The 26,112-nt window shown below is 36.3% G+C and overlaps 1 protein-coding gene across 1 annotated transcript; it reads left to right on the top strand.

Annotated features, from left to right (window-relative positions):
- Positions 1-5,362: 5,362 nt before the first annotated feature.
- LOC104902809 (uncharacterized) lies at positions 5,363-6,775 on the top strand. Its single transcript, XM_010690711.4, has one exon. The coding sequence runs from the start codon at positions 5,660-5,662 to the stop codon at positions 6,203-6,205; it is 546 nt and encodes a 181-aa protein (XP_010689013.2). The 5' UTR covers positions 5,363-5,659; the 3' UTR covers positions 6,206-6,775.
- The last annotated feature ends 19,337 nt before the right edge of the window (positions 6,776-26,112 follow it).

The raw sequence follows: 26,112 nt of genomic DNA, 5'->3' as shown, positions 1-26,112 counted from the left end.
TTCGAGTAGCACTCATATGCCCTATGTCCCAATTTCCCGCATTCTCGACATTCCACCTTGTTACCCTCACAGTCTCTACCAGGATGGTTGTTAGGGCACTTCTACACCTATACACACGCTCAGATCTGCGGTTATTGGTGTTGTTATTGCGGTTATTGTTGTTGGGATTATAGTTGTTGTTATTGGGTCCCTTACCGAAATTCCTTTGAGGGTCTTGATGGTTTTGGTTCCCATTATGCTTCTTCTCAAACTTCTGGACCTCAGTGTTTGGATTATCTTTTCGTTTCTCACCCTGCTTACCCCCTTCCTCTCTCTTCCTGATGGCATAAAGATGAGCAGCTTTGCCAAACACATGATCTAAAGAGGTGAATGTATCTCCCCCTAGTCTTCCTTGCAGGTCAAGGGTAAGTCCTAGTTCGAAACGTGAGGCTTTAGATTCCTCAGTAGGTGCTATTTCCGGGGCAAATCTCATCAGCTCGATGAATTTCCGGTAGTACTCCTCAACAGACAGAGTCCCTTGTTCCAACATCATAAATTCTTGGGCTTTCTGCTTCTTAAGGTATGGAGGGTAATATTGTCCCTTAAGGCCTTTTTGAAAGTTTCCCACCCAAAACCAGGCTGACTCAGGAGGTTGCTCTTAGCTTGGGTCCACCAGAAATGAGCATCTCCCTGAAGGTAGTAGCTCGCTAAGGGCACAGTTTTCTCATCAGGGCAGGATAGGGTGAAGAAAAGTTTATCGAATTCCCCAACCCAGTTCTCTAATTCTTCAGGTCCCCCTTTCCCATTCAGTATTGGTGGGTTCCTACGGGCAACCTTTTCGGATAAATCCCCTTCACGATTGTGACCTTGGGCTAGGTTGGCAGTGATTTGCACCAAGTCACGTATCGATTGCTCGATATTCAGAGAGGTTTCAGGCGTGCCTCCCTCCCGAACCATTCTACGCTGAAAATAACATAATAGCTATCTCAGTGACACACATCATCCTGTCCTTTCTTAACCAATACACATTGCACATATAGCAAGCAATTGTCACGAACAAATATTAAGTCTTTATTGACTTGCAACACAAACATCTCACATGAGACGTCACAACCATAACAAGGAATATCATAAAGTATCCTTAAAGGTTTTCGAACATTATATCATAATATATTATTTAAGAGATAAAACGATCGTTTCAATCAAGTAAAAGTTTTGTCGCAAAAATAAGGTTTTATTCAACACCATTTTTGAAACATCCTTGTACATCCTCTTACCTATTCTATTGAATATTGCAAGAATCGTTCGCAACTTCAATTGAACAATCAAACAACACATTCAGTTCAAGACACGAAACGAAATCACATTTGCAATCATTCCTATGACTTAATGCACATAACATAATATGTTCTATATGCTCCTATCCCATACTACCCATTTTGAAATCGTTTTTAAAACGTCTTTGAAATTCAGAGCCTTCGGCTCTGATACCAGTTTTGTAACACCCCCAAAATCCACGCGCGCCTACCACTGCTGCGTCGCGTTGACTTTGGGCGCGTTACCGCCGCGATGGAACGCAAGGCATAATAAGAGTTAACGATAACTTAAAACATTACTTGAAAACTAAAATGCAGCGGAATTAAAATATAAATACAACTCGGGAATCATCAATGACCCCTTTCATTCAAACCACAAACCATATATAAGTCTTAGAAAAACCAATAATACTTATTTCAAAATGCTTTAAATGTAAATACCCAAGCCTAGTCCCCGTATGCTCGAGATTATGCAGCAGCACCAGCACACCTAGTCTGCTCCCCATTGTAGCATCAATGGTTCATCGCAGTTCATCAAACACATAATAACACACAATCAGCTATGCTGAGTACGTAATGAACCATTGAATACATGTAAACATAAATGATGCACACATGAACAATCTTAAGCATGATGCTACACTATGTTACATCCTTTAACCTTTAATCTTTAATCTTTAATTGGCATCGAACGGGCACCGTCATCTTACTAGAATCATACGGGCTACTGAATCCTTAACAGACACTAGGTCTGTTAGATGAAATGCAAATACGGTTTCGAGCCGTCTCACACCCATCACCTTAGTATGCATACCCCCAAGATCGAACGGAACCTTCCGCCTACTTGAGTGTCAAAAATATAAGGACACTACTGTCGTCACAGTAGGCCTGCGTAGGAGCGTAGGACAAGTCCCACACTCCCCCCATTGTTCATCACTTGTAGGGAGTCCAGCTACAAGATATTGCCATAATTCATTTTAATATTAACCATTCATTTCATAACCACATATCGTATCTCTTGTAACACTCTTGTTACACTATGGATACATAGAATCAATTACCTGTTCTCTTCATTAAAATGCTCAAATCGTATCTCTTGTAACAACCTTGTTACACTATGGATACATAGAATCATTTACCTGTCCTCTTATGCTCAAATCATATCTCTTGTAACAACCTTGTTACACTATGGATAGATTAAAAATGCTCTTTGAAATACTACGATAGAATTACGCATTCCCATGCAACATATCAATTTCAATTACAAATGTCTAACCAGACAATCTCAATCAATCAAACATTCCCTATCATGCTTCTAGGTTCCAATAACATAGATTGCAACCTAATCATGATACTAATACTTGGGATTAAACTGGTACGCGTACGTACCTTGTAACGGAGAATTTTCGCTGTCTTAATCAACGTTCCGCTTATGAAATTGGGACCTAAACCGTTAAATAAAAGCTTTAGTGCTACGTCGTTGGTAATATTAACAACTACTACGTAACTAAGACTATACGGTTTAATAATTCGAAGTAAACGATTAATAAACCCCTTGTTTAAGAATTTTCGTTACTTTTCTTATTATAAAGAGTTTAACGTCTTTTAGGAGTCAAAGCTAGTGAACATACTAATATTAGTTAGTGTCATTAGTCCACTATCTTTACTAAACCAATTAAATTAAGTCCAACCACGTTTTATGTCCAAAATCTTATGTCCAAAACTCTTAGGTCCAATCCAGTATTATGTCCAAAGTTATATCGCAATTATAGTCAGAATAATAAAATGAACTCATTAACTTGAATTATTAATAATTATTATAATTTAACATAATTATGAAAACATAAATTATAATTAAACTTAATTAATATATTCAATATACAAAATGTTTTATACCGTTAAGCTCGCCGGAAATCAAATCCGGCGACCGATTTCCGGCAACGGCGCAACAACCACACTCGAACACGAACGCACAGTAGGACCCTCGCGCACCCTCGTCGCGCGCTCAGCACTCGGACCACCACACCACTTCGCTCGCACACGCGGGCCTCGCACCAGCACCGCACTCCTCGCGCAACCTTGATCGTGCGCTCGCTCGTCTCCGCACGCACAACAATCGAACTCCCGACGCACTCCCTTCGCACTCCCTTCGCACAGCCACCCTCGCCTTCGCACAACTGCACAGCCTCGATCCCTTAGCCTCGCTCACACAACCCTCGCACGTCGTCACTTGTCACAACTCGCTCGATCTTCGAACTCCCTTCGCACAAACCCGCTTGCTCGTCTCGAACACCGCACAGCCTTCGCTCGTGCGCTCGTCTCCGCACGCCCAGCAGCCTCGACGAGGATCCGCGAAGGAATCCAGCGAGGGGACGAAGAAGAGACGAACGGCGAGGGAGGGACAAGAGATCCGAGAGAGAAGAGGAAGAGCAGCGCGAGAGAGAAGACCAGCTAGAGAGGAGAGAGAAATTGAGAGAGGAGAAGGAAGGCAGATGACGGCTGAGAAAGGAAATTTTAGGGTTTCTAAAAATTTTCTCCTCTTCTTTTCCTTTTTATAACCTTCTAAAAGTGGTAACTCTAGATCGGGTGAACTCGGTTTAACCTTTGTAAATCCGACATTAACACAACCGACTCGTATTATTATTATTATATTCTTGTTATTCTTTAAATAATATTAAATCCTCTTTATTAACTTCTTTATATTTTCTTAATTAATACGAATTAATTCTCAAAAATACGGAGTATTACACTGCCTATTCTTGTTCTTATCACTTCCCGTTTTCTCAGCCACATTATAACCTTCTATTTCAACCTTAGTATAACCTTTCAACACTTAGCGCTATTGCCGCGCTTCATGCTTTGAGTGTTCCTTTCTTTCCCCTTTCTTCTCTTCTCTTTTCACCTTAGGAACCTTATATAGAGTCTTTGATCGAAACTTCCACTAAGCGTGACGAGATGTCATCAAAATCAAGCGATCAAGTCTGATATTGAATCAACTCCATCTTGTTAGGGGGATCATCACTGGTCCACACATAAAATCGTAGGATACAAGTGTACCTTGATTGTCATTTTATACCGCGGCAACCAATGCCGTCTTGTCTTACTGAGCTAACAAGGGCCTCATGACGAGTCTATACAACAGATCATGGGCTCAAAACCCATGCGAGAAAATAATGCGAGATCCTAACTAGTTTATGGGCTCACTTAAGCCCGTAACAAACTAAAATCGAAGATTCGTTCTATAACTAGTTTAGCTTTAAAAAAGTACGAAAATTTGATGCGGTCCACCAAACCGCATTAGATTTTTAAAAACCCGCATTAGTTTTTGTCATCTGATGCAGTCCACAAGAAGACCGCATCAGATTGTCCTCCTAGCTTTCCCTCCCATTTTTAATGTTGATTTTCGGATGCGGTTTTATGAAAACCGTATCTGTTACTAAGTGACATATAATTTTTTTTTTCACTAGTGAAAGTCTTATATGTTAGCCTAACTTTTTCCTTAAAAATAGTTTGTTTTGGAGTTGTTTCAAAAAATCAATCCAGGTTGAGCTTGTTTCAAAGATATTAATTGTGGTTGGACTTATTTTGAAGTTGTTCTACTTTTAGCAAATGATTAGTAGGTCAGATTTTGAATTTTTGATTAATCTCGTTCAAGTCATTTAACAAGTCGAGTCAACAACGGGGCGAGTAAATTACTACGTCAAGTCAATAAACAAATTTGGTGGACAACGTGACGGATAGAATGGGGTCACAAATCAGGTTAACAACAGGTTATGTCGGACTGTAATCTTATCAAGTTCTTCTCGAGTCGATTCCCAATTTAAGTTCAAATCATAGAATTTGAAGTTCGATACTAGTCAGCTTATCATCAGGTTGGGTCACGATTTGTATATGAATCCTATAACAAGGGTCATTTTGGATATCAGCTAGTCTCAGTTCAAATTCTCATCGACTACGAGACGTCAATTTAACCGTATTTTCAATTATCGGTCACTACAAGTTTACAACAAGGTTTGAGTCAGCTCAATGGGTAACATGATAACATCTCTACAGTCTTCAGCCCCATTCCACAGTTCCACACTACACGCAATAACGCCTACTCCTCAAAAAGTCGCAAAATTCACCATACCCCAAAAAAGACCAAAAACCTTATAAAATTAAAAATCAACAAGCTCTTCTCTCCCAAACCACTAATGAACCCATCACACACCCCACCCAAACTAAACCTAAAAATACAAAATTGACCTCCTCTCTCCCCCTACCTTCTTCCCCAATCCCTCAATCAAAATCCACTCCTCTTTAATTTCCACCGTCAACCCACAAAACCATCCAATTCTACAATCCCAAATCCCCAACGTTCCTCCATGGAAACAGTACACCAACAACAAGAACAAGAACAAGAACAAGCAACCCAACAGAACGCAAACCACATGTTATTCATAAAAATAATGAGCAAAAGACGCACATGGGTCGCTCTTTTTGTCTTAGTTTACGGCATCTTATTGTACTCTTCATTAAACCTTCTTCGATCAATCTTAGATTGGTACAAAGCGACTCTCTCTCCTCTCCCTTCGTCTCCAACTCCGGCGAATGGGTGGCCGGCGGCAGTGTACGCGTCAGTGATGCTGGGCGCGGTTTTTGGGGTCATGTCGATGGTGGCGGCGTTTGCGGTGGCGGTGCCGGCGATGCTGGTGACGTGGATTACAATACTTGTGTTGCTCACTTTTTGTGGGAGGAGGCGGAGAGATCTTGTGGTGGAAGGCAAGAAATTAACGGCTGAGATTTCTCGTGTTGTGGTTAAGGTTTTGATCAAGGAAGGGAATATTGTTGCGGCTTTTTGTGCTGTTTTGGGGTATTTTATGCTTGTTAGGAAGAATTCTAATGAGGATGATTTGAGATTAGTTGATTGAACATCCCAATAGAGAGGATCAATATTGGTTTAGTAATTCTAGTGTTTATTTTTCACTATTATGACAGAAATTCGATTTTCACCCCTTATTATTAAAAGGATGCTTTGGTTTAATCTCCTTAACAAAAAAAATGGGGGAAGAGTGTTTCTTGGTTCGGAATTGGTTTTGGAATTAGGCAAGGTGTTTGCGTTAAGTTCGGGAGAAAAGGTGAAAGGAATGACATTATGACACTAGATGCTTAAGGGTTAAGAGTACTATATTTTGGGACCAACTTTTTAATGTAACAATGCTTTTATAACTTTTGGATTTCGATGAGATTTCGAAATATAGTTATGTAGTAATGTAATTGGGGCCTTTGTGATTGGGGGTTAATTTTCAAAGTATAATTGGTGTCCTTGTAGGAGTTTCATGTATAAGTGTAGCACTATCTTTTGTAATTGTACTTGACTGAAGAAGTATGTTTTCAGTGTAAATCGTTTACTAGTAGCTTATCACCTTTCGTCCAGTATATATGTATCAGCGTATGTTCATTTTTGTCTTGTGTAAATAAAAATGTACATGTTTTTGATAGATTATTTTGACAATAACTACTCTATAAAGTCGATGGGGCCCAAATTTTATTTTCTTCTCGAATTTTTTTTAGTTCTCTCTTAGTTCATAATAATAAATTAGCATTTTCACCCGTGCAAGTTGTACGGGAAATTTTTTACATTTATAAATTTTGTTTTTCCTAAGATCATGATTTGAATAGTAGCTTGTAATTCAAAGATCTATAATCATGTATCAAAAATTAGTTTAAACTATCTTATGACACGTGTGTTTAGTGGCTTATTTAATCGGTCTCATGGTAGATCATGTGACCTAACCATTTTTTTTTACGTAAAAGTTATTTAAATAAGTCTTCTCTCTAACAAGTACTTTCCTCACAGATTCATATTAAATTACACTTCTACAATCTATATGTACCTTTTTTTCTTTCACTTCGGATTCTTTTCCTATTGATTTTGTAATTTGTTGATGGGTATTGGTTAATTTGCAATGAGGTAAGTTACTTACTGATTTTGATCTCTATATTTGAAAATTAGCAATGACGTAAGTCTTTGGATTCCTGTATAATGCACGGGTGCTTTTTGTCCAATGAGATTGTTTGTACATTAATTGTTGTTAAGATTATAAATAAAATATAATGATTGTTTCGAAATTCATTATATTATTTTCATAAATCAAATTCCAATTTATCAATATTATTTTTTATAATAATATTATAGACTTTATAGCTTTTTATTAAAAACATTTCATATAATACAGTATTGCAAACTTTTATTTGTATGTAAAACTTCTTTTTTTTTAAAAAAAAATGTTACCTATGTTCCAAAAAGTTCTACTTATTTACTATACCTCCAAAAACTAAGAAAAATAGGAGATAGAGTATGCAATGGGTCATGTATTACTTTTTAAATAGAATGATAGTGCGCAAGTGGATACTTTATCATTTTTCAATAGGAGAGATGATGTGATTGTGATAGTAGTAAAAAATAGTTGGTCCATATGGTGGGAAGAACTTTAGCGAACACCCTAAAATGGAAAGTGAGAAGAACTTAAATGAAAGGAGTATGAATATAATATATTATGATTAATCTTCGTTCCTTATTGATATTTCCAATTCGAATCTTGGCACTATTTGAAATAACATAGAATTTTCAAAATCTTTTTCAATCACTAGTAGAAAAATGTTGATTTCCATCTCATAAATTGCGTCGTACAACTGGTGAACTAACGTAGAAGTATCATTTACGTCATATGGGTGTTGAATGCGATGCAAATTATGCTTCCTGTGTGTCGGATATGAGGTGCATTTGACACAAATACTTAAAGCAAATGGGTGGGAAAATCATGTGCGTCGGATGCTTTGCTATATTCGACGCAAATAACTAAACCAAACGGGCGCAATGAACAAGCGATTTGCGTTGAATGCTTTGCTACGTGAGACGCAGATGATTGTATTAGGGGATTTGCGCAGATCATCTGGGTCCATCCGATGCAGATTTGCCCACATCCCACTTATTACCTTTTAACTCGCTCCCAACTCATTTCTCTTTAACCTAAAACTCTTATTCTCTCTCTTTAAACGCCGCTCAATCTTCCACCCCTTCTTCAATCTCCTTAAAATCTTTCTAATCTCCTCTCTCTAGAATATAGAGCAACGACAAACACGGACGAAATTTGCACCAATTTCATTCCTCGTCTCAGTCTGTTCAGTCGTTCGTTTGTGAAGCACTAATAAGAAGCCATCGTCGTTCATTTTCTCCAATTTCATTCTCCACCGAAGACGAACACGCGCCAGATTTGCTCCAATTTCATTTGTTTATTTAAGATAGAGATTTTGTCAAAATTAGATTTGCTCAAATTTGGTCGGCGATTTTTGGTGGTTTATGGTTCTTCTTCTTCTCTTCTCAGCATCTCTCCCGGAGGCTCATTTATTCCTCTCTTTAGTTCTTGAATCTTACTTAATTATGTGTAATTATCATTTATTTTTAAAAAATTTCTTTTCCTATTTTTTACATAGGTTGATCGAATGGGAAGTATCACAACACTCCTCACTTATCAGATTTAACAAAATCGTCCAAGAAGAAAACCCACCGACATTGCTGGAAATTCGTGAAAAAGTTTTTGTTTCGATCATGAGTTCAAATCTAATTTTATTAATTTTGGGGGTACAATGCAAGTGACATATTGTAATTTTTGGCCTAATTTTGTTGTAAAGTGAAAGAAAACTGAAAAATATTTTATTTTTGTCCTTCATTGTAATGCCTTTAATATATTCAGATGGCTTTAACGCCATTTGAATGTCATATTTGCACTATTAGTATGCAAACTCTTTGGTGTAAACTGATGATTTGTTGGGATGAAGGTATTTTTATTTTTATTTTTGATAAAAAAATGGTTGATTTACGTCGTATGTAATTGCAACAACCGACACAAATTCACTTTTTTTAATACAAAATGGTTGATTTGCATCGCACATAGCCCAACATGCGATGCAAATGGTGTTGTTGGTACTGCGGCTCAAGGGCCATGTGCCTCAGATATCTCTTACATAGCTTGATATCTGCATCGATTCCTAATCTGACATAGAACATCTCTCCTTAATTTGCATTGAGGTCTGTAGTCTTATATATATATATATATATATATATATATATATATATATATATATATATATATATATATATATATATATATATGAGGAATCAATTATAATTGAGGCTCTCTCTCTTTCTCAGATTTTAGACGTAATATTTAATTTTGTTAGGAGAGTTTCTTTATGTTCTTCAAGTATGAATTCAAGACTTCATCTTTCATCACCGATTCAAGTATTTCTCCTCTTTTATATTTTTTATTCTTATTTATGTTTTCTTTTATATTTTCTTTAGTTTATCAGATTCTTATATGTGAATACATAGTTTTCTAATCTAAGGTTAAGCAAACTATATCCATGATATATATGCGATGTATTCCTGTAAAATTTTTCAAATTAGTTGTTTATTTGTTCTTGCTTAATTGATTGTGCAATTAGTATTGTAATCATTCCAGTGTCTTGATCACATTGAAAATTAGGTTTTGACGGATTTGAGTATTTCAATTAAGGACGTGAGGTTCTTCACAGGAGTAGGTACAATCGATTGCTAGGAAGTTAGAGTGTCAAGTTAAATTTTTTAATTTGCATGATTCAACGAGAGTGAGAGTAGTCATAGATACTCGGGAGAGGTTTATAGTATTAATAAGGTGTACATTTCCTTTTGAACATTAAATTGCTTAGTTAGGGATATGAATTATTATCATGTATTAATTCATGCTAGTGGTGATACTTAACTCTATAGTTTATTGATTAGTATAGTTGATTCGACCATCATTGACATTAATATCCTTTAGTCTTAGTGTAAATTAAGCGCTAATAATCATAGAACAATTTTCTCTCTATGGATCGACCCGACCTTACCCTACTACATTGTTATAAGGATTAGTTAGGTTATTTATTTTTGTTAGGTGTGCGGGACTCGTATCGTTCATGCCATAATTCTAAGGAATTAGTTAGATTTTTAGTTAAATAAATATCTAGGTTTAAAATCGGATTAGTTAGAGTATTTTAAGGAATAAAATGTGTAAAAACAATAAGGCATGTGTTCTAATTCAGTTAGTGGGCTAAAATGTGTTTGGCTTGAAGCATCTAAGAACGTGCAAGTGTCTATTAGTGGGTAAAGTGGATATTAGTTGGTTAAGTCAACATCATAGGCCTAAGACACTAGTGGAAAAAACCCCAAGTGCTAAAGTGCTCCGGTTTTGTACAAAATGCAGCACTTGAAGTACCTAAATTCAAATTTTTAATAACAAGCAAACAAGTGCTCCGGTTATTCGAAGTACTTGATAAAATCTGCTAGGAGTCTAAGACTTCAGGTGACCCGAAACATTGATCCAGCCCAACAAACACCAACTTAACTACTCTTTCTCTCTTTCTTCTCTTTGTTATTGCTTCTTCAACTCTCGTCAATTTCTCACTGCTCAACTTGCGTTAAGCAAACACCATTCCGATTCTCTCTCTATTCTCACTTTCTTTATCCTTGTTCTCAGATTCCTCGATTCTTCTCGCCTTTTTCTCTCTGCTCTTTCTCGATCCTTTCTCCTCTAAAAATTTCTTGGGTTTTTTCAGAAGGTGCATCAATTGATGATGCAACAATGGGTAAATAAGACCTTTGCAATCCGAAACTTGCATCAATGGCGATCGGGGGACGTAATAAAATAGGAACTTGATTTTTCTCTTTCTTGGTCCAAGGTCTCAACAAAATTTTTGGTAAATTAGTTTGCAAAGTTAATCAAGAGGAAGAAGAGGGTGAGGTTGTTCCATATTCTAAAGAGGTCAGAGGTTCCATTTTTTTTTGGTAATTTCTTCCTTGTTTGTTCTTTTCGTTCTTGTTTCTTCTATTTCATTTTCAAATCTAAGTTTGTTTAGTTAACTTCTCATGTTGTTCAACACTTTACTCCTATTTTATAAATTTAGGAGTTTCAATTCCAGGATTTTCTTTAAGTCAATTGCCTTGTGTTACTTATACATCTCTTTTAGAACAGGACTCTCATCTTTGCTTATGGCTCATTGTACGTGAAATTCTTTCTTCCTTTTACCAAGGGGGTGGCTTTGCCAGCTTGCTACCTCATGTCATGTTCTTTTTACTTGAAGACTCCTATACTTGTTAGCCTTAACACTAGTTAAACTTGTTTAGCATTAACATGAATTATTTAATCGTCTCTAGATTAAACTTATTGTTTAGCTCTGAACTTAATATATTTATGTCTGAACCTGATCTTATTCACCATAAATAGGACTTATTTGAATCTCTTTTCCTTGAATTGAACTTATCTAAATAGTTGACCTTATACTGGAATTATTAGACTTAGCTTGTAACTCGTTAGTAATTAATGGTAAAAAGAATAGGGCTTTGGTACGCATGAAATTTGTTGATTATGTTGGTAGTGTTTGATAGGAGGTCTAAAAGAATACGCTCTTGCTACATCTTTATCATTACCACATGTATGAAGTCTTGGCTTCTTTCTGACATCACAAGTCAATCACTTCACAATGTTTGTCGAATATCCTTTACTTAAATGTATAGAATTTGAAATAAGATAGTAAAACTTGTTGACACCTACATATTGCAAATATAATGATCTGATATCTCCTGATAATGGGATATTAAAGAAAGAGAAGGAAGTGTTTATCACACATTGCTATCTTTGAAGTGCTAATGGAGGGTATGCCAATCCTCGACGCTGATGAATTGTTTCGAAACACTACAGGAAAAAAGCCAAGAATTGCGGTCAAAAGTGGCATAAGGGCTGCGTTTTTTTACCGCATCCCTTGCCGTAGCAACCCTTAATAATTTTGAAGGATTGCGGTTATTGACCTATGCTTGATCAAGTTCATGAGTATGAACATCTATGTGCTGATATTGTCGCTGAGGGTATGGCTAATCCTGATCTTTTCCAAGGCAATTGTTTACTTGAAAAATTGCCTTCTTTCTGGGAGGCTTTTGTTCATTCCTTAAAACATAGACCGAAAGACTTTACCCTTCATGAGTTAGTTTCCCACATTAAGATTGAGGAGCGAAACCGTGTCCAAATCAAAGCGAAATAAGTTGATCATTCTTCTTCTTCTGCTGCTAATCTTGTGGAAAATAAGGTTGTTGCATGTAAAGGATCAAAAGGTAAGGGTCAGAATCAGTTCCATGGTACAAGGCAGAATTACAACACCTTCAAGGAAAAAGGTAAATTTAAGGGAAGTTGTTTCATTTGTGGTAAGTATGGGCATGTTACCAAGGATTGCCGTCAAAGGAAATAAGATCCAAATAAAGCCAAAGATAACAAAGCTCAAGCCAACCTTGTTGAAGATGACATCATTGCTGTTGTGGTGTTTGAGGTCAATCTAGTAAGCAATGTTTCTAAATGAATCGTGGATACTGGTGCAACCCATCATATCTGATCCAACAAGGAAATGTTCTAGGACTACAACAAAGTTCCAGAATCAGAATGCGTTTTCATGGGCAACCCAAGCACTATGAGTGTTTCAGGAAAAGGAAAGGTTTTCCTAAAATTAATATCCGGGAAAATCATTGCTTTGTAGAATATTTTGCATGTTCCTGACATCCGCAGAAATCTTATTTTTGGTTCTCTTTTAAACAAAGATGGGATTAAGTTAGCTTTTGAATCTGATAAACTTGTATTAACCAGAAATGGTGTTTTGTGGTAATGGTTTTTGTAATGCTAGACTTTTTGTTTTGGATCACTACAAAAAAAACTACATATAGAGGCAATCCAAAATTGCATCTAAATATATATATATTTGTAGCCTCTAATGGTGTTTAGAAGCAATTTTCTCGCTGCCTCTAATTAGTCCGTCGCTAATTATAGGTTGCCCCTAATGCCACCTTTTAGAGACAGACAAGTTATGGTGTTGCTAATTGTTGGTTGCCCCTAATGCCACCTTTTAGAGACAAACAAGTTATGGTGTTGCTAATTGTTGGTTGCCCCTAATCCCACCTTTTTGAGGCACAAAACTTGAATTGTTGCTAAAGCCACTTACATTTAGAGGCGACCATCAGGCAGTCGCTAATTATAGGTTGCCTCTAATGCCATATTTTTGGGGCACACATGTTACGTTGGTGATAAGACCATTTATATTTAAAGGCACCCATAAGTTTGTCTCTAATTTTAAGTTGCACCTAATGCAACCATAAGTCTGTCGCTAAAGGATGTTTTTAGATGCAACAATAACTAGAATTTCCACATTTTCGATAATTTTTTTTGGGAATTTTTGACGTTTATAAGCATCGAAATAAAAAATTATTGACTCCCTAAAGGAGCAGCGAACATTTAGCCATCGATAATTAACGACACTCATAGGCTTCGAAAATGTTGAGGCTTTTTAGCATCATTGCAATTGAATATGTCGCAATTTGAAGCTACTATATAGACACTTGTAAGCGTCAACATTGTGTTATTAGTACGGTAACAGTTACAAGCACATTCTTACATCCACAAAAATAAATAAATAAAGGAAACTAGAAATATAATCTTATTACTAACAATTTTGACGAATTGAAACAAACATTCAGAAGATGAAATAAAAAAAAATAAAAAATATGTAGAAATTCCATCTTCAACCGACATTCAACCTTCAGTGAATCTTCAACATAAAACTTCAACTTGAACGCAATTCAGTCTGCAAATTCAACCCAAAAAAAAGATCAATAATTGCAAAATAAAAAGAACATAAATCTGGAAATTGCAAAACTATACCAAAAATCTTTGAGGCCCTTTTCTGCTCTCAATATCCTGCATTTTTTCAGAAACACACACATCAGAAATAAGAATAGATGTTGATGAGCAGCGTTTCACAGATCCAACACCTGTGAACTGGTATCCTTCAAGTTATTTAAGAGATCCTTAAGAATGCTGATGAAGGGAGTTGCTCCAATGCCGAGTCCAATGAGCAATAGAATGTCATACTTCTTGTAATTCTGTGATGGTGCTCCGTATGGGCCTTTGATTATTATATGTGGAAAACTAGACAAGAACAAGATTATGAGGGTCAGATTATTTCTCCTTATATTCTTAATTTAGCCCTAATTCATTTCTAACTGGACTCAAATCTCTTGTACAGCAAAGTTGAACTGATATGCATGAACATATTATAGGTAAGGGTATGGTGTATGTGTATGGTGCATGGGTATGGGGTGTAAGTGTAGGTGTATGGGTATATTGTAGGTGTATGTGTAAGTGTATGGGTATGTGGTATGGGGTATGTGTATGTGGTATGGATATGGTCTATGTGCATGTGTAAGTGTATAGTGTAAATGACAATCCATAATTGAATGTTCTATCAGCAACATTAGATTTTTCAACTTGTGAATCAATAATGATGTCACAGAGTGTTGATAAAACTAGGCAAAGGACTCTTGCTGTTGTCCCAAAACCTGATAAGGCTCCAGAAGGCCTGTTAGAGAAGGTTACAAATGATGATATCAGTATCGGTCTAGGGTATGTCTGCGTAAGGAACAGGATTGGGGAAGAAACGTACGAGGAAGCACGGTTAGAGGAGGAAAGACTGTTTGGGTCCCACCCTTTGCTGTCTAGGATCAATGAGTCGATTGTGGGGGTCCCGGTGTTGGCTCAAAGATTGGTTCAGAATGCAAAGTTTGTGATTTACAAAATTTTATAATTCACTACCAATTCAAACAAGTAGTGATTTACTAACAATACACAATCACTAACAGGTAACAATTGACCAACTGAAGATTTCAAGACTTTAATTAAAAGTCTATAAATTTAAAGAATTAAAATCAACCACGCAATTAACAATTCACTAACAATTTAAATTGTATATCATGAGTCTACATCACAATTAGGTCGAATAAGGAGTGTAAGTAATTATAAGAAAGAAAGAAAAAGCACAAATATAATAATGTTCAATGAAACTAACCATTAAGCTTTAAAACCAAAATCCAATCAGACTAAACAATTAAAGTTTCAACTTTTGTAGTGAAGTTTTTTTTACAAGAACTTTTATAATGAAGTTGAGAGAGGGAAGAGAAAGCTAATAACCTGTGAGAGTGAAGGTAGAAAAAACTCAGCAATGACAGCGTCGACGATTTCCGAGAAATCCAATCAGACACTTGGAGATTATATACAGGCTAACATAATCTCCAAGTGTCTGCCCAACATTGTGCAGCAGATCAATGCAAAGTTGAATGCTAATGTTGCTGAAATAAACGACATGCCTCAGAATTTATCCTCTGTGGCTGAGGCTATTGCAGCGTTCACGCAGATGATGGGTTCAGCGAAGGAATGCTAATGTTAATGTTGCTGAACTAAACGACATGCCTCAGAATGGTCTTTCTTACATCCTGCATAGTAAGAGTTAAGTAAGCAAGCAAGGAGAGGAAAAGAAGGCCCGGAAAAATCTAAAAAAGCTCTTACATAATTGAAATAGACCGGGTTACCAAAGCAAATCACTAGTATTTTAAACTTCAGGAACTACATAATAAGTAATCCCCTAAGCATATTACTGCAAAAAAGCATATATACATACATCATTTTGCTCTGAATCTGGTGTTTGAACGAATAAATCAAGAATGTCACTGTTCTCAGAATCATTCACAAAACGTGAAAGAGCTCTAATTGAAAAGCCTGGGGGAAGGAAGTTCATTAACATGATGCGGACGAGGGGAGGCTTGGCCATAAATTTGGCTCTCTAGATGATACACAAGTTCACGTGGGTGATTTTTAAGCAAAGGACTTTCATGTTTTGGATAGTTCTTACGATTGACAGTCGCAAAGACTAAAACCAATAGGTTCCGATTTTCCAATGGCCAGCGACGATGAGATCGGAATCTCGAGCACAAAAGTTTAAAGTATGATATGCAGGATGTTACCCCAAAATTAACCCCCAAATTCGATTTATTCCAAAATTTTTGAAGAAAAGTATAAAACCCCCATAGAATTCGAACTAGTTTATGAACCCAAATCCCCTAATCCACCCGAATAACCCACCCAAATTCGAAATTTCCACCCCAAATTCAGATCGGAACAACAACCCCAAAATTGAAACCAAGATTTTCAACTTATTAAGCAAAAATCCCAATTCAATCGAAAAAAAGGAAAACAGAAAAAATACCTGTGCAGATGAGAAAAAGAGTGAAGGACCGTCGGTGAGTGAGTAGAGGTAGTCGCGGTGGTAATGCCATATGCTAATCCCAAAACACTAGCAGCAAATAGAAGTGACTAGAAGACAACAAAATACACAATAAGATACAGCTAGCATAAAACTTCGAAGGAATCCACGAGCCTTGACCCACTAGCTGAGACAAGCTATATTAGTTCTCGACCAGCAAGAAAACAAAAAAAAAAAAATCCAAGAAGCTCTATATACGGTGGCTTCTTGCTCTATGAAAAAGCACTCTCGTAATTCAAAGTGGGGAGGAAGATCAAATGCAAAGAGAAAAGCAACAGAGTGAAGAATTACATATCAATCTCACCTAAAAACTAAACCAAAAACTACTTTAATTACTCTTTCCTTCCTGAATTATTTGCAACTTATTCTTTCAAGGCCAAGCCAAAATATTTGTTTGGGTTTCATTGATCTTAAACTGGATAGATGGTTATATCACTTACATGGTACATTTGATAGATCAAAATCTTAAATTTGTCCAATCAGACACGATATGAGTATGTGGCCATTTGAAATTTAACCCCCAAATTCGATTTATTTCAAAAATTTTGAACAAAAGTATAAAGCCCCCACAAAATTCGAACTAGTTTATGAACCCAAATCCCCTAATCCACCCGAATAACCCACCCAAATTTTAAATTTTCACCCCAAATTCAGATCGAAACAACAACCCCAAAATTGAAACCAAGATTTTTAATTTATTAAGCAAAAATCTCAATTCAATCGAAAAAAAGGAAAATAGAAAAAATACCTGTGCAGATGAGAAAAAGAGTAGAGGGGCGGCAGTCGGTGAGTGAGTAGAGGAGGCGGCAGTCGCGGTGGTAAAAAGCAGCAGCAGCAGCAACTGTTCTTCAGAGAGAGATAGTGAAGAAGAAATGAAGAAGAAATCGAGGTATAATAAGTTTGAGAGACGTTACCTTCTCCCATAAACCGTCAGATGCTAGGATCAAGAACTCGTCATCAGCTTTGAATTTGAGAACATTTGTCTCAGGTTCAGCAATCACCCATTGCTTTAGTTGTTTGTCTCCAATTCCTCTAGACACAACTAAAGATCCTTGGATTCTCCAAACACCATTGTAACAGTCAATGAAACCACCCTGTTACAAAAATAAAACATTAATTAGCTTCCCATAATTCAGATCATATAGCTTAAGTACTAACAATTTAGTGCCAAGAACTTCAAGTAGTAAACTTAAAAGCATGGAGTGTGTCTTCTTACCAAGGCTTCAATTCTGTCTTTCTCGTCTTGCCTCGAGGGCCTATGGTCGGTAGTAATCGTGTTGCCTCGAGAGAGAAAACCTAGGAGAGAGAGAGATATGAATAAATGAGTGAAATGAAAACTAGAATGAAAAAATCAGAATGATATGAGGGCGGGGATTTAAATTTTTGACGAAAATTTTTAAAACATTGAAGGGCGGGGGCTTTAAACATTTTTGATGAAAATTTTATAACTTCAAAAAATCAAATCAGATCCCATTAAATCCTTTAAAAATAATAAGTTTTAAAAATTATTATACTTTGACCAAAGAAGTCAACTTAAATATGTAATAGGGCTCAAAGGAAGTACTACTATAATTTTGTTTGACTCAAAAATTGTTTTAATTTAATTTTTAGCTTTGATGTCTTTGTTTTCCTTGTTGATAGTACAAGAGTTTCCAATGAACTAGGGGATGGACGACCACATTTAGCTCGACTAGCGGTATGCGTATCGACAATCATGGTGGGAATTAGAGCTATAATTAATTATTTTATTCAAAACTCAAATTATTTATATTTTTATTATGAAATTACTCGATAATTTAGATGTTATTAGATTATGGGAAAAAAACAACACAAATTTATCTTTTTTTTTAACGCCCAACAATACAACTATCATCAGGGAGTCAGGGGCAAGAGATTCTGCCAAAATATAAGAGCCTAAGAGGAAATGCAATAGCCAACAAGCACTTGCTTTAATGGTTGAAAAGGCATATCTATCTCTGTACCAAGTACTCCGTTAATCAACTTGTAACATAAAGATCTCCTTTATATTTATGTAGATATGGCCATATGGTTACAAGTCTAACTCTAAAAAGGAAAAGAAAAATTGAAAGAGGAAAACAATTGTTGCATTGCTTAAGCTTTTTTAATCATCGACCACCTTTAAATTAATCTAAGTTGAGGTCATTAAGCTTTATGCATTTGAAAACTGAAAATATATAATCGACGTAAAATAAGTTAATAGTGGATTGGTTCAAGGTATATATCTATGTGAATCGATAAGTTAAATCAAGACAACAATACTCCATTTAAGTTAATCGTTAACAAGTTATATTCAATTTGAAACTCATGTATCTTAGTCAAATTGAAAGAAATTGATGTTACATTAGATGTATCAACATGTAAGGCGATAAACTATTTCAAGATAATAAAACAGTTTTCTACTTAAGTTAATCATCTTTAAGTTGCATTCATTTCGGGACGAAAACATCTAATTCAATTGCAACAAATGTGGAACAATGTAACTTAGCAGATCGGTTCAATATAACAATACTCCGTTTAAGTTAGTCGTCTCTAAGTTGAATTTATATTGTAACTCAAAACAACTACTTTGACAGTACCCTAAGTTTAATTCAAGATAATAACAATACCATACTAAGTTAATCACTTTAAGTTAAATTCATCATGGAACCAAAAACATCTAATTCAGTTGCAACAGATGTAGAACATTGTAACTCAATAGATTAGTTCAACATAACAATGCTCCATTTAAGTTAATCATAACATATAAGGAGGTTTGTTAAATTCCTGTATCATTTTGCACATTAACAATATTTTAATTGATTAAATCTTATTGCTTATTAACAAGATCTTGATATGAAGCCTATAAGTATCGACAAGAAAACCTATGGCTTAAACCTCATTGATACAATAATACATCAATATAAGTATACTGTTATACTATATTTCACGTAAATGACTCGATTATTTGCTATATAAGTAAATCTGCTAATTTTTTTGGGTTAACAAGTGTCAACAATAAGACATAAGTCAAATTGTAAATGTAATTATTAAGACAATAAGTCCTAAATCATAATATCGGGCCATCGACAATAATTGACTAACTGTTACTGTGTTACGTGTTACATGTTAGCATTAAATTAATCCCTCACCGCGTGTAACATATTCACATATTTTTGATTTTATAAATTTAGAATAATAATTTCTTAAAAATCAATAATACTAATTTAATTTCGAAAGTTTCTAATTTCTATTAATTTCTAGTAATACTGCTAATTTCTAAAGTTACTAAACTAATAATATTAGAACTAGAAATTAGAATACTCAAACAATATCAAAATATAATACTAGTTTATTAGTAGTTTAGGCTATGTATTTTTTTTGAGGAAAAGACCATTAATTTTGGAAAGATGAATATCCAACCATTGATTAAGTTAGCAATCCATGTAATTGACCACTCTCAATTCTCATTGATCAAAAAATAATATCAAAGATTATGAATTAAGACCATTCATTTAAGAAAGATCAAAATCCAACCATTGAATTAAATCCCTCTCTATACCTAGACCTTCACCCTTTCCTCCCAACCGCATTCTTCAGTAATATCCTCCTTCTCCATCATCCTCAATCCTCTTCCATCTCTCTTGTCTTCTCCTCTTTCTACACCACCACCACCGCCAGTCCTCTCACCCCGTTATTATAAAATATACGATTTAAATAATCCAAATAAATTAAAGAAATTATTTTAAGCGAGTTTATGAATCAAAGTTTACGGTTTTCGAATTATTTTAGAAATCGTTTTAAGTATTCACAAAAATTACTTAAACAATTATTTTAAATATGAAAAACTAACTTTATTTTACATCCTATTTTATTTTAGCAAATTAGAAAACATTATCAAGTTTATAAAAGATTAAAGTGAAACTAAAGCATACTAACTTAGTAAGATGGACCAATTTAGGAAAGTCAAAGGTTATAAAGTAACCAAATAAAACAAAACTTTAAAACACAATTAGATTAAAAGAAAAGGGAGGAGGATTTCAGTTCTCAATTTAAGAGGAAAACGAAGGAAGAGGAGGGAGAAAGCAGAGGAGGCAGAAACATTGGAGAGGAAGAGGGAGTTCGGTGGTGCTGGCGCTGGTGGTTCGCCGGCGAAGCTCAGGCACCGAGAAAAAGAAGGAGGTTGGGTTTGAGAGTGGTGGTGGTTCGCGAAGGCTGCAGGGGACGCAGCAGAAGGCGCCGCGAAGAGGGAGGAAAGGAAGGACGACGGAGGTGCGAAGGGAAGGAGAAGCTGGCGGTGGTGGTGCGAATTGGTGGTTCGAAGGTGGAGGTAGTGGTGGTTTCCGGCGAGATAAGAAATAACAGAGGAAATTGTTGAATTGAAATTTTATTTTTAATTTTTAAAATAAAAATCAGAAATTCAATGAAGAGAAGAGGGGAATTGAAGCAACCTTTGGAGTGGCTTTGCTTGAGGAATCAAATGAGAGAAATCAGTATTTATAGGAGGAAATTTTCGGTTGAAATGGTGAATGGTGAGAGTTTAGCTTTCGAAAATTTCTTGGTGTGTGTGCTTGAACTCGACAAAAGAGAAGGAGGGAGGTGTTGAAGTTTTTCATTTTTTTGGTTGATGTGCCATGAATAAGCCGAAGGAGGAAGGAAGACGAATTTCTTGGTTCTTGATCCCAGGACTGGACGAAGGAAGGAAGGCAGGAGGAAGGATGAAGATGAATCACGTTCATTTTTTTTTTTGTTTTATTTTCCTTTTTCTTTTTAGGAAAAGACAAATGGACTATGGACTAGAATTTGGGACTTGAATTAAGTAAATGGATGGACAATTAGAAGAAGGGTGCTCATAACAATGTAAAAAGTTTAAACAATTAAATACATATGACGCTAAATACATGGTTTTAGAGACAACTACATTTGATGCTAAAAAATGGCTTTAGAGACAGCTAAATTCATGTGACGTTAAATACATGGCTTTAGAGACAACTGACTACAGTTGATGCTGAAAAAAATGGCTTTAGAGACAACTAAATTCATGTGACGCTAAATACATGGCTTTAGAGACAACTAACTACAGTTGATGCTGTAAAAATGGCTTTAGAGACAACGAAAGTCATGTGACGCTAAATACATGGCTTTAGAGACAACTAACAACACTTGATGCTAAAAAAAAATGACTTTAGAGACAATTAAATTCATGTGATGCTAAAAATATGGATTTAGAGACAACCAATATTCATGTGATGCTAAAAACATGATTTTAGAGGCAACCAGCATTCATCTGATGCTGAAATGTATCTTTAGAGGCACCAGAATATACTTGACACTAAAAACCATATAATTTAGAGGCAACCATGTTTATGTGATGGTAAAAGGGGGTATTAGAGGCAAGTCGGCCAAATGATGTGCCTCTATAGCCATTTTTTTTTTGTAGTGGATGTTGTTAGTGATAATAAGAACTTTATTGCTTCTGTTTATATTGTTGAGTCTGTTTGTTTTTGGCATTCTAGACTAGGTCATGTGAATGTTGCATCAATTAAAAGCCTAAAACAGCTTAGTCTTATTCCCGACTTTAGCAATACTTCTTTTGCTAAATGTGAAGTCTGTGTAGAAGCTAAGTACCCTAAGAAAGCATTCGACAAAAATGTGTCTCGTTCCTCTACATTATTAGAGTTAGTCCATAATGTCTTATGTGACTTTAAGAATTCCATGAGTAGGGGAAAAAAGAAATATTACATTACTTTTGTTGATGATTTTTCACGTTATAATAAGGTCTATTTATTGAGTTCTAAGGATGAGGCTGAAGAGAAATTTCTAATCTATAAAGCCAAAGTTGAGAACCAATTGGACCTTAAGATTAAAAGGGTGAGATCAGATAAGGGTGGAGAATATGATGTAATTTCCCTTAAGAAATTTTATAAGTCTAATGGAATTATTTATGAGGTTACAACTCCTTATACCCCCAGAACAAAATGGAATAGTGAAGTGGAAAAATAGAACTCTTAAAGATATGATGAATGCAATGCTTATTAGTTCAGGTATGCCTACTAACATGTGGAGTGAGGCTATCCTTTCTGCTTGTTATGTTCTTAACCGAGTTCCCCATAAGAAGTTAGATAAGACTCCCTATGAATTGTGGAAAGACTTTAAGCCAAATTTGGGTTACCTCAAAGTGTAGGGGTGTTTGGGGAAGATAAGACTTTCTGACTTTGAAAGGAGTAATATTGGACCTAAGACTGTAGATGGTATTTTTATTGGTTATGCGTTAACAGTGCTGCATAAAGACTCATTCTTAAGGATGCATCCGATTTTGGTCTTATTAGAGAGTCAAGAGATGTTGAATTTTTTGAGCATATTTTTCCTATGAAAGTTTATTACAATCATGCTTGCCTGCTGCTTCTTCTTCTACTGTGCATCGTGACATTGCATCATCTAGTGAGACCTTAGAACCTAGAAGGAGTAAGAGAGCCAGAATTGAGTCTAGTTTCGAACATGGCTTTATTACTACCTTTCTAGCCGAGGCTTAGATGAGCAAGATATCGATGCGTTTGTACTAGAAGAGAACTCGAGGACCTATGCTGAGGCCATGAGATCGGTAGACTCAAGTTTTTGGTTAGAGGCTATTAACAATAAAATACATTCTATTATGAGTAATAACACTTGGATTTTATCAGACCTTCCTAGAGGTTGTAAGGCCCTAAGAAGTAGGTGGATCTTTGCAAAGAAATGCAAGCCTGATGGGTCCTTAGACAAGTATAAGGCTAGACTTGTTGTTGGAGGGCATCGTCAAAAGCAATGTTTAGACTTCTTTGATACCTATTCTCTTGTGACCAAGATAGCCACCATAGAGCATTGATTGCACTTGCATCTATTCATGATTTAATTGTGCATCAAATGGATGTGAAAACTGCTCTTTTGAATGGTAAGTTAAATGAGGAGATCTATATGAAGTATTCAAGAATGACTTGGGTAATTATGATGAAGCATAAAAGTGAGGCTTTCAAGAACTTCAAGCAGTGGAAGGTTTTAGTGGAAAATCAATTTGAAAGGAAGATTAAAAGGCTGCACTGATAATGGTCTGGAGTTCTGTTGGTCTGAATTCGATGAGTTGAAAAAAATGAAGGGATTTCTTGCCATCTTACTGTTAGAAACACGCCACAACAAAATGGAGTTGATGCAGAACGCATGAATAATCAGACACTGTTGGAGAAAGCGAGGTGCATGCTCTCATATGTTGGGTTAGCTAGGAGATTTTGGGCAGAAGCTGTGAGTACAGCTTGCTATCTGATCAACCGTGGACCTCACACAGGTATTGACTGTAAAACACCTTATGAGGTGTGGTCTGGTAAGCTTGCATATTATTCTCTGTTGAGAGTTTTTGGTTCTACTGTTTATTATCATGTAAATGAGGTTAAATTAGAACTAGAGCTACGAAGGGTGTATTTGTGGGTTTTGGGAGTGGAGTTAAGGGCTATAGAATTTGGTCACCTTCTGAGAGTCGTGTTATACTTAGTAGAAGTGTAATATTTGACGAAAATTGTATGCTTAACTCTCCCGCGAAGTCTACTATGGTGTCTGTTAATTGTGCTGTTGATAAACAGGTGGAGCTGCAAGTCACTCAGGCTGAGACTGAATCATAACACCAAGGTGGAGAAGATCAACATGGTGTTACTGAAGAGTCTTCTAGTCATTAGTCAACCATATTTGAAGTACATCAACCAAGCATAACACTTGATAGAGCTAGAAGAGTTAGTGTGGGGCCTCCAAAGAGGTATGGTTTTGAAGACACGATTGCTTATGCACTACAGGTTGCTGAGGAAGTGCAGGTGGAAACTCATGAGCCATCCACCTATAAAGAAGTTGTTTCTGGTAGTGAGTCCACTCTATGGCTCGCTGCAATGGGAGATGAGATGAAGTCTTTGGATAAGAATCAAACTTGGGAGCTAGTCAAACGTCCTAAGGAGATAAAGATTGTCACATGCAAATGGGTTTTCAAGAAGAAGAAAGGGAGCTCACCTTATGAGGGAGTAAAGTATAAAGCTCGGGTTATTGTAAGAGGGTTCACACAAAGGGAAGGAGTTGATTATAACGAGATTTTCTCACCAGTAGTCAGACATACTTCCCTCGGGGTATTACTAGCAATAGTTGCACATCAGGATCTTGAACTTGAGCAATTAGATATGATAGTTATAAGCGACTTTCTCACCAAGTTCCGGGAAAAGAAGATTATGTTTTCAGGTTGAAGAAGTCCTTGTATGGACTAAAGCAATCTCCTAGGCAGTGGTATAAGCGGTTTGACAGTACATGATTGAGTTGGGCTACAACAGGAGTTTGTATGATTGTTGTGTGTACCACAGTAAGCTGAGTGATGGGTCATTATATATCTGGTCTTGTATGTAGATGATATGCTCATACCTGCAAAGATTAAGTCTGATATTCAGTGGTTGAAGGGTCTTCTCAGTGCTGAGTTTGAAATGAAGGATTTTGGTGCTGCGAAAAAAATTATGGGGATGGAGATGTATAGGGAAAGGGGTCAGAAGAAACTTTTCTTGTCACATAAAGGTTATATTCAGAAGATTTTGTCAAGGTTTGGCATGACAATATCTAAGCCTATAGACACTCCAAGTGCTTCCAATAATCACTTGTCTGTTGCTTTTGCACCCAAGACTGCTGAGGAGAAGGAGTAAATGAGTCGGGTTCGCTAGTGGAGTAAGGAGTTTGATGTATGCTATGGTTAGTACCAGGCCGGATCTTGCACATACAGTTAATGTTATTAGTAGGCTCATGGGTGACCCTGGTAAGGAGCATTGGCAGGCAGTCAAGAGGATTTTTCGGTACCGTAGAGGTATGTCTGATATTCGTCTTATCTATGGGAACGATACCCAGTGTTTAGTCACTATTTATTCTGATTCTGATTATGCTGGAGATGTTGATAGTAGGAGGTAATTGACTGGTTATGTATTTACTCTCGGTGGTTCTATCGTTAGTTGGAAGGCAACTTTGCAGGCTACAGTTACTTTGTTTGCTAGTGAAGTAGAGTACGTGGCGTTGACAGCAACTGCTAAAGATGGGATATGGCTGAAAGGACTAGTTAGTGATCTTGGTTTACATCACGATCTGGATATTGTGTATTGTTACATTTTGAGTGCAATATGCTTATCCAAGGATCAATTTCATCATGAGAGGACTAAGCATATTGATGTGAGATATCATTTCCTGTGGAGTGAGACCAGAATTAAGGTGAAGAAGGTAGGAACTGCTGATAATCCTGCTGATATGTTCACCAAGCCGGGTCCGCAAATAAGTTTCAACATTGTTTGGACTTGCTCAATGTTCGTGATTGTTAGTTGCCCTCTTGGGGCAAGTCTGGGGTCCTTAGGGACTAATCTGGTCTAATTGTCTTTTGGGACAAGTCTGGTTGTAGGGAGATTCTAGGCGTTGTGATGAATGCATCTGTTTTCTGGTTTATGGTGAGAGCAAGGTTGTCAAAATCGCGATTCTACTTTAAATCGGAAGGGCCTGTCAGAATCGGATCGTAAAATCGAATCGTAAAATCGTAAGATTCTACGAATTTTGCGGGAATAAGATTCTATGATAAAATATGTAAACTATTTACCTATTT

The sequence above is a fragment of the Beta vulgaris genome, chromosome 9 (genome assembly GCF_026745355.1).
Source record: "Beta vulgaris subsp. vulgaris cultivar EL10 chromosome 9, EL10.2, whole genome shotgun sequence".
Classification (NCBI taxonomy): domain Eukaryota; kingdom Viridiplantae; phylum Streptophyta; class Magnoliopsida; order Caryophyllales; family Amaranthaceae; genus Beta; species Beta vulgaris.
Note: the sequence above shows the minus strand (reverse complement) of the source record. Positions and strands in the feature narration are given on the sequence as shown.

Coding starts and splice junctions, on each gene's coding strand:
- LOC104902809 (XM_010690711.4), top strand. CDS start 5,660: ATGGAAACAGTACACCAACAACAAGAACAAGAACAAGAACAAGCAACC.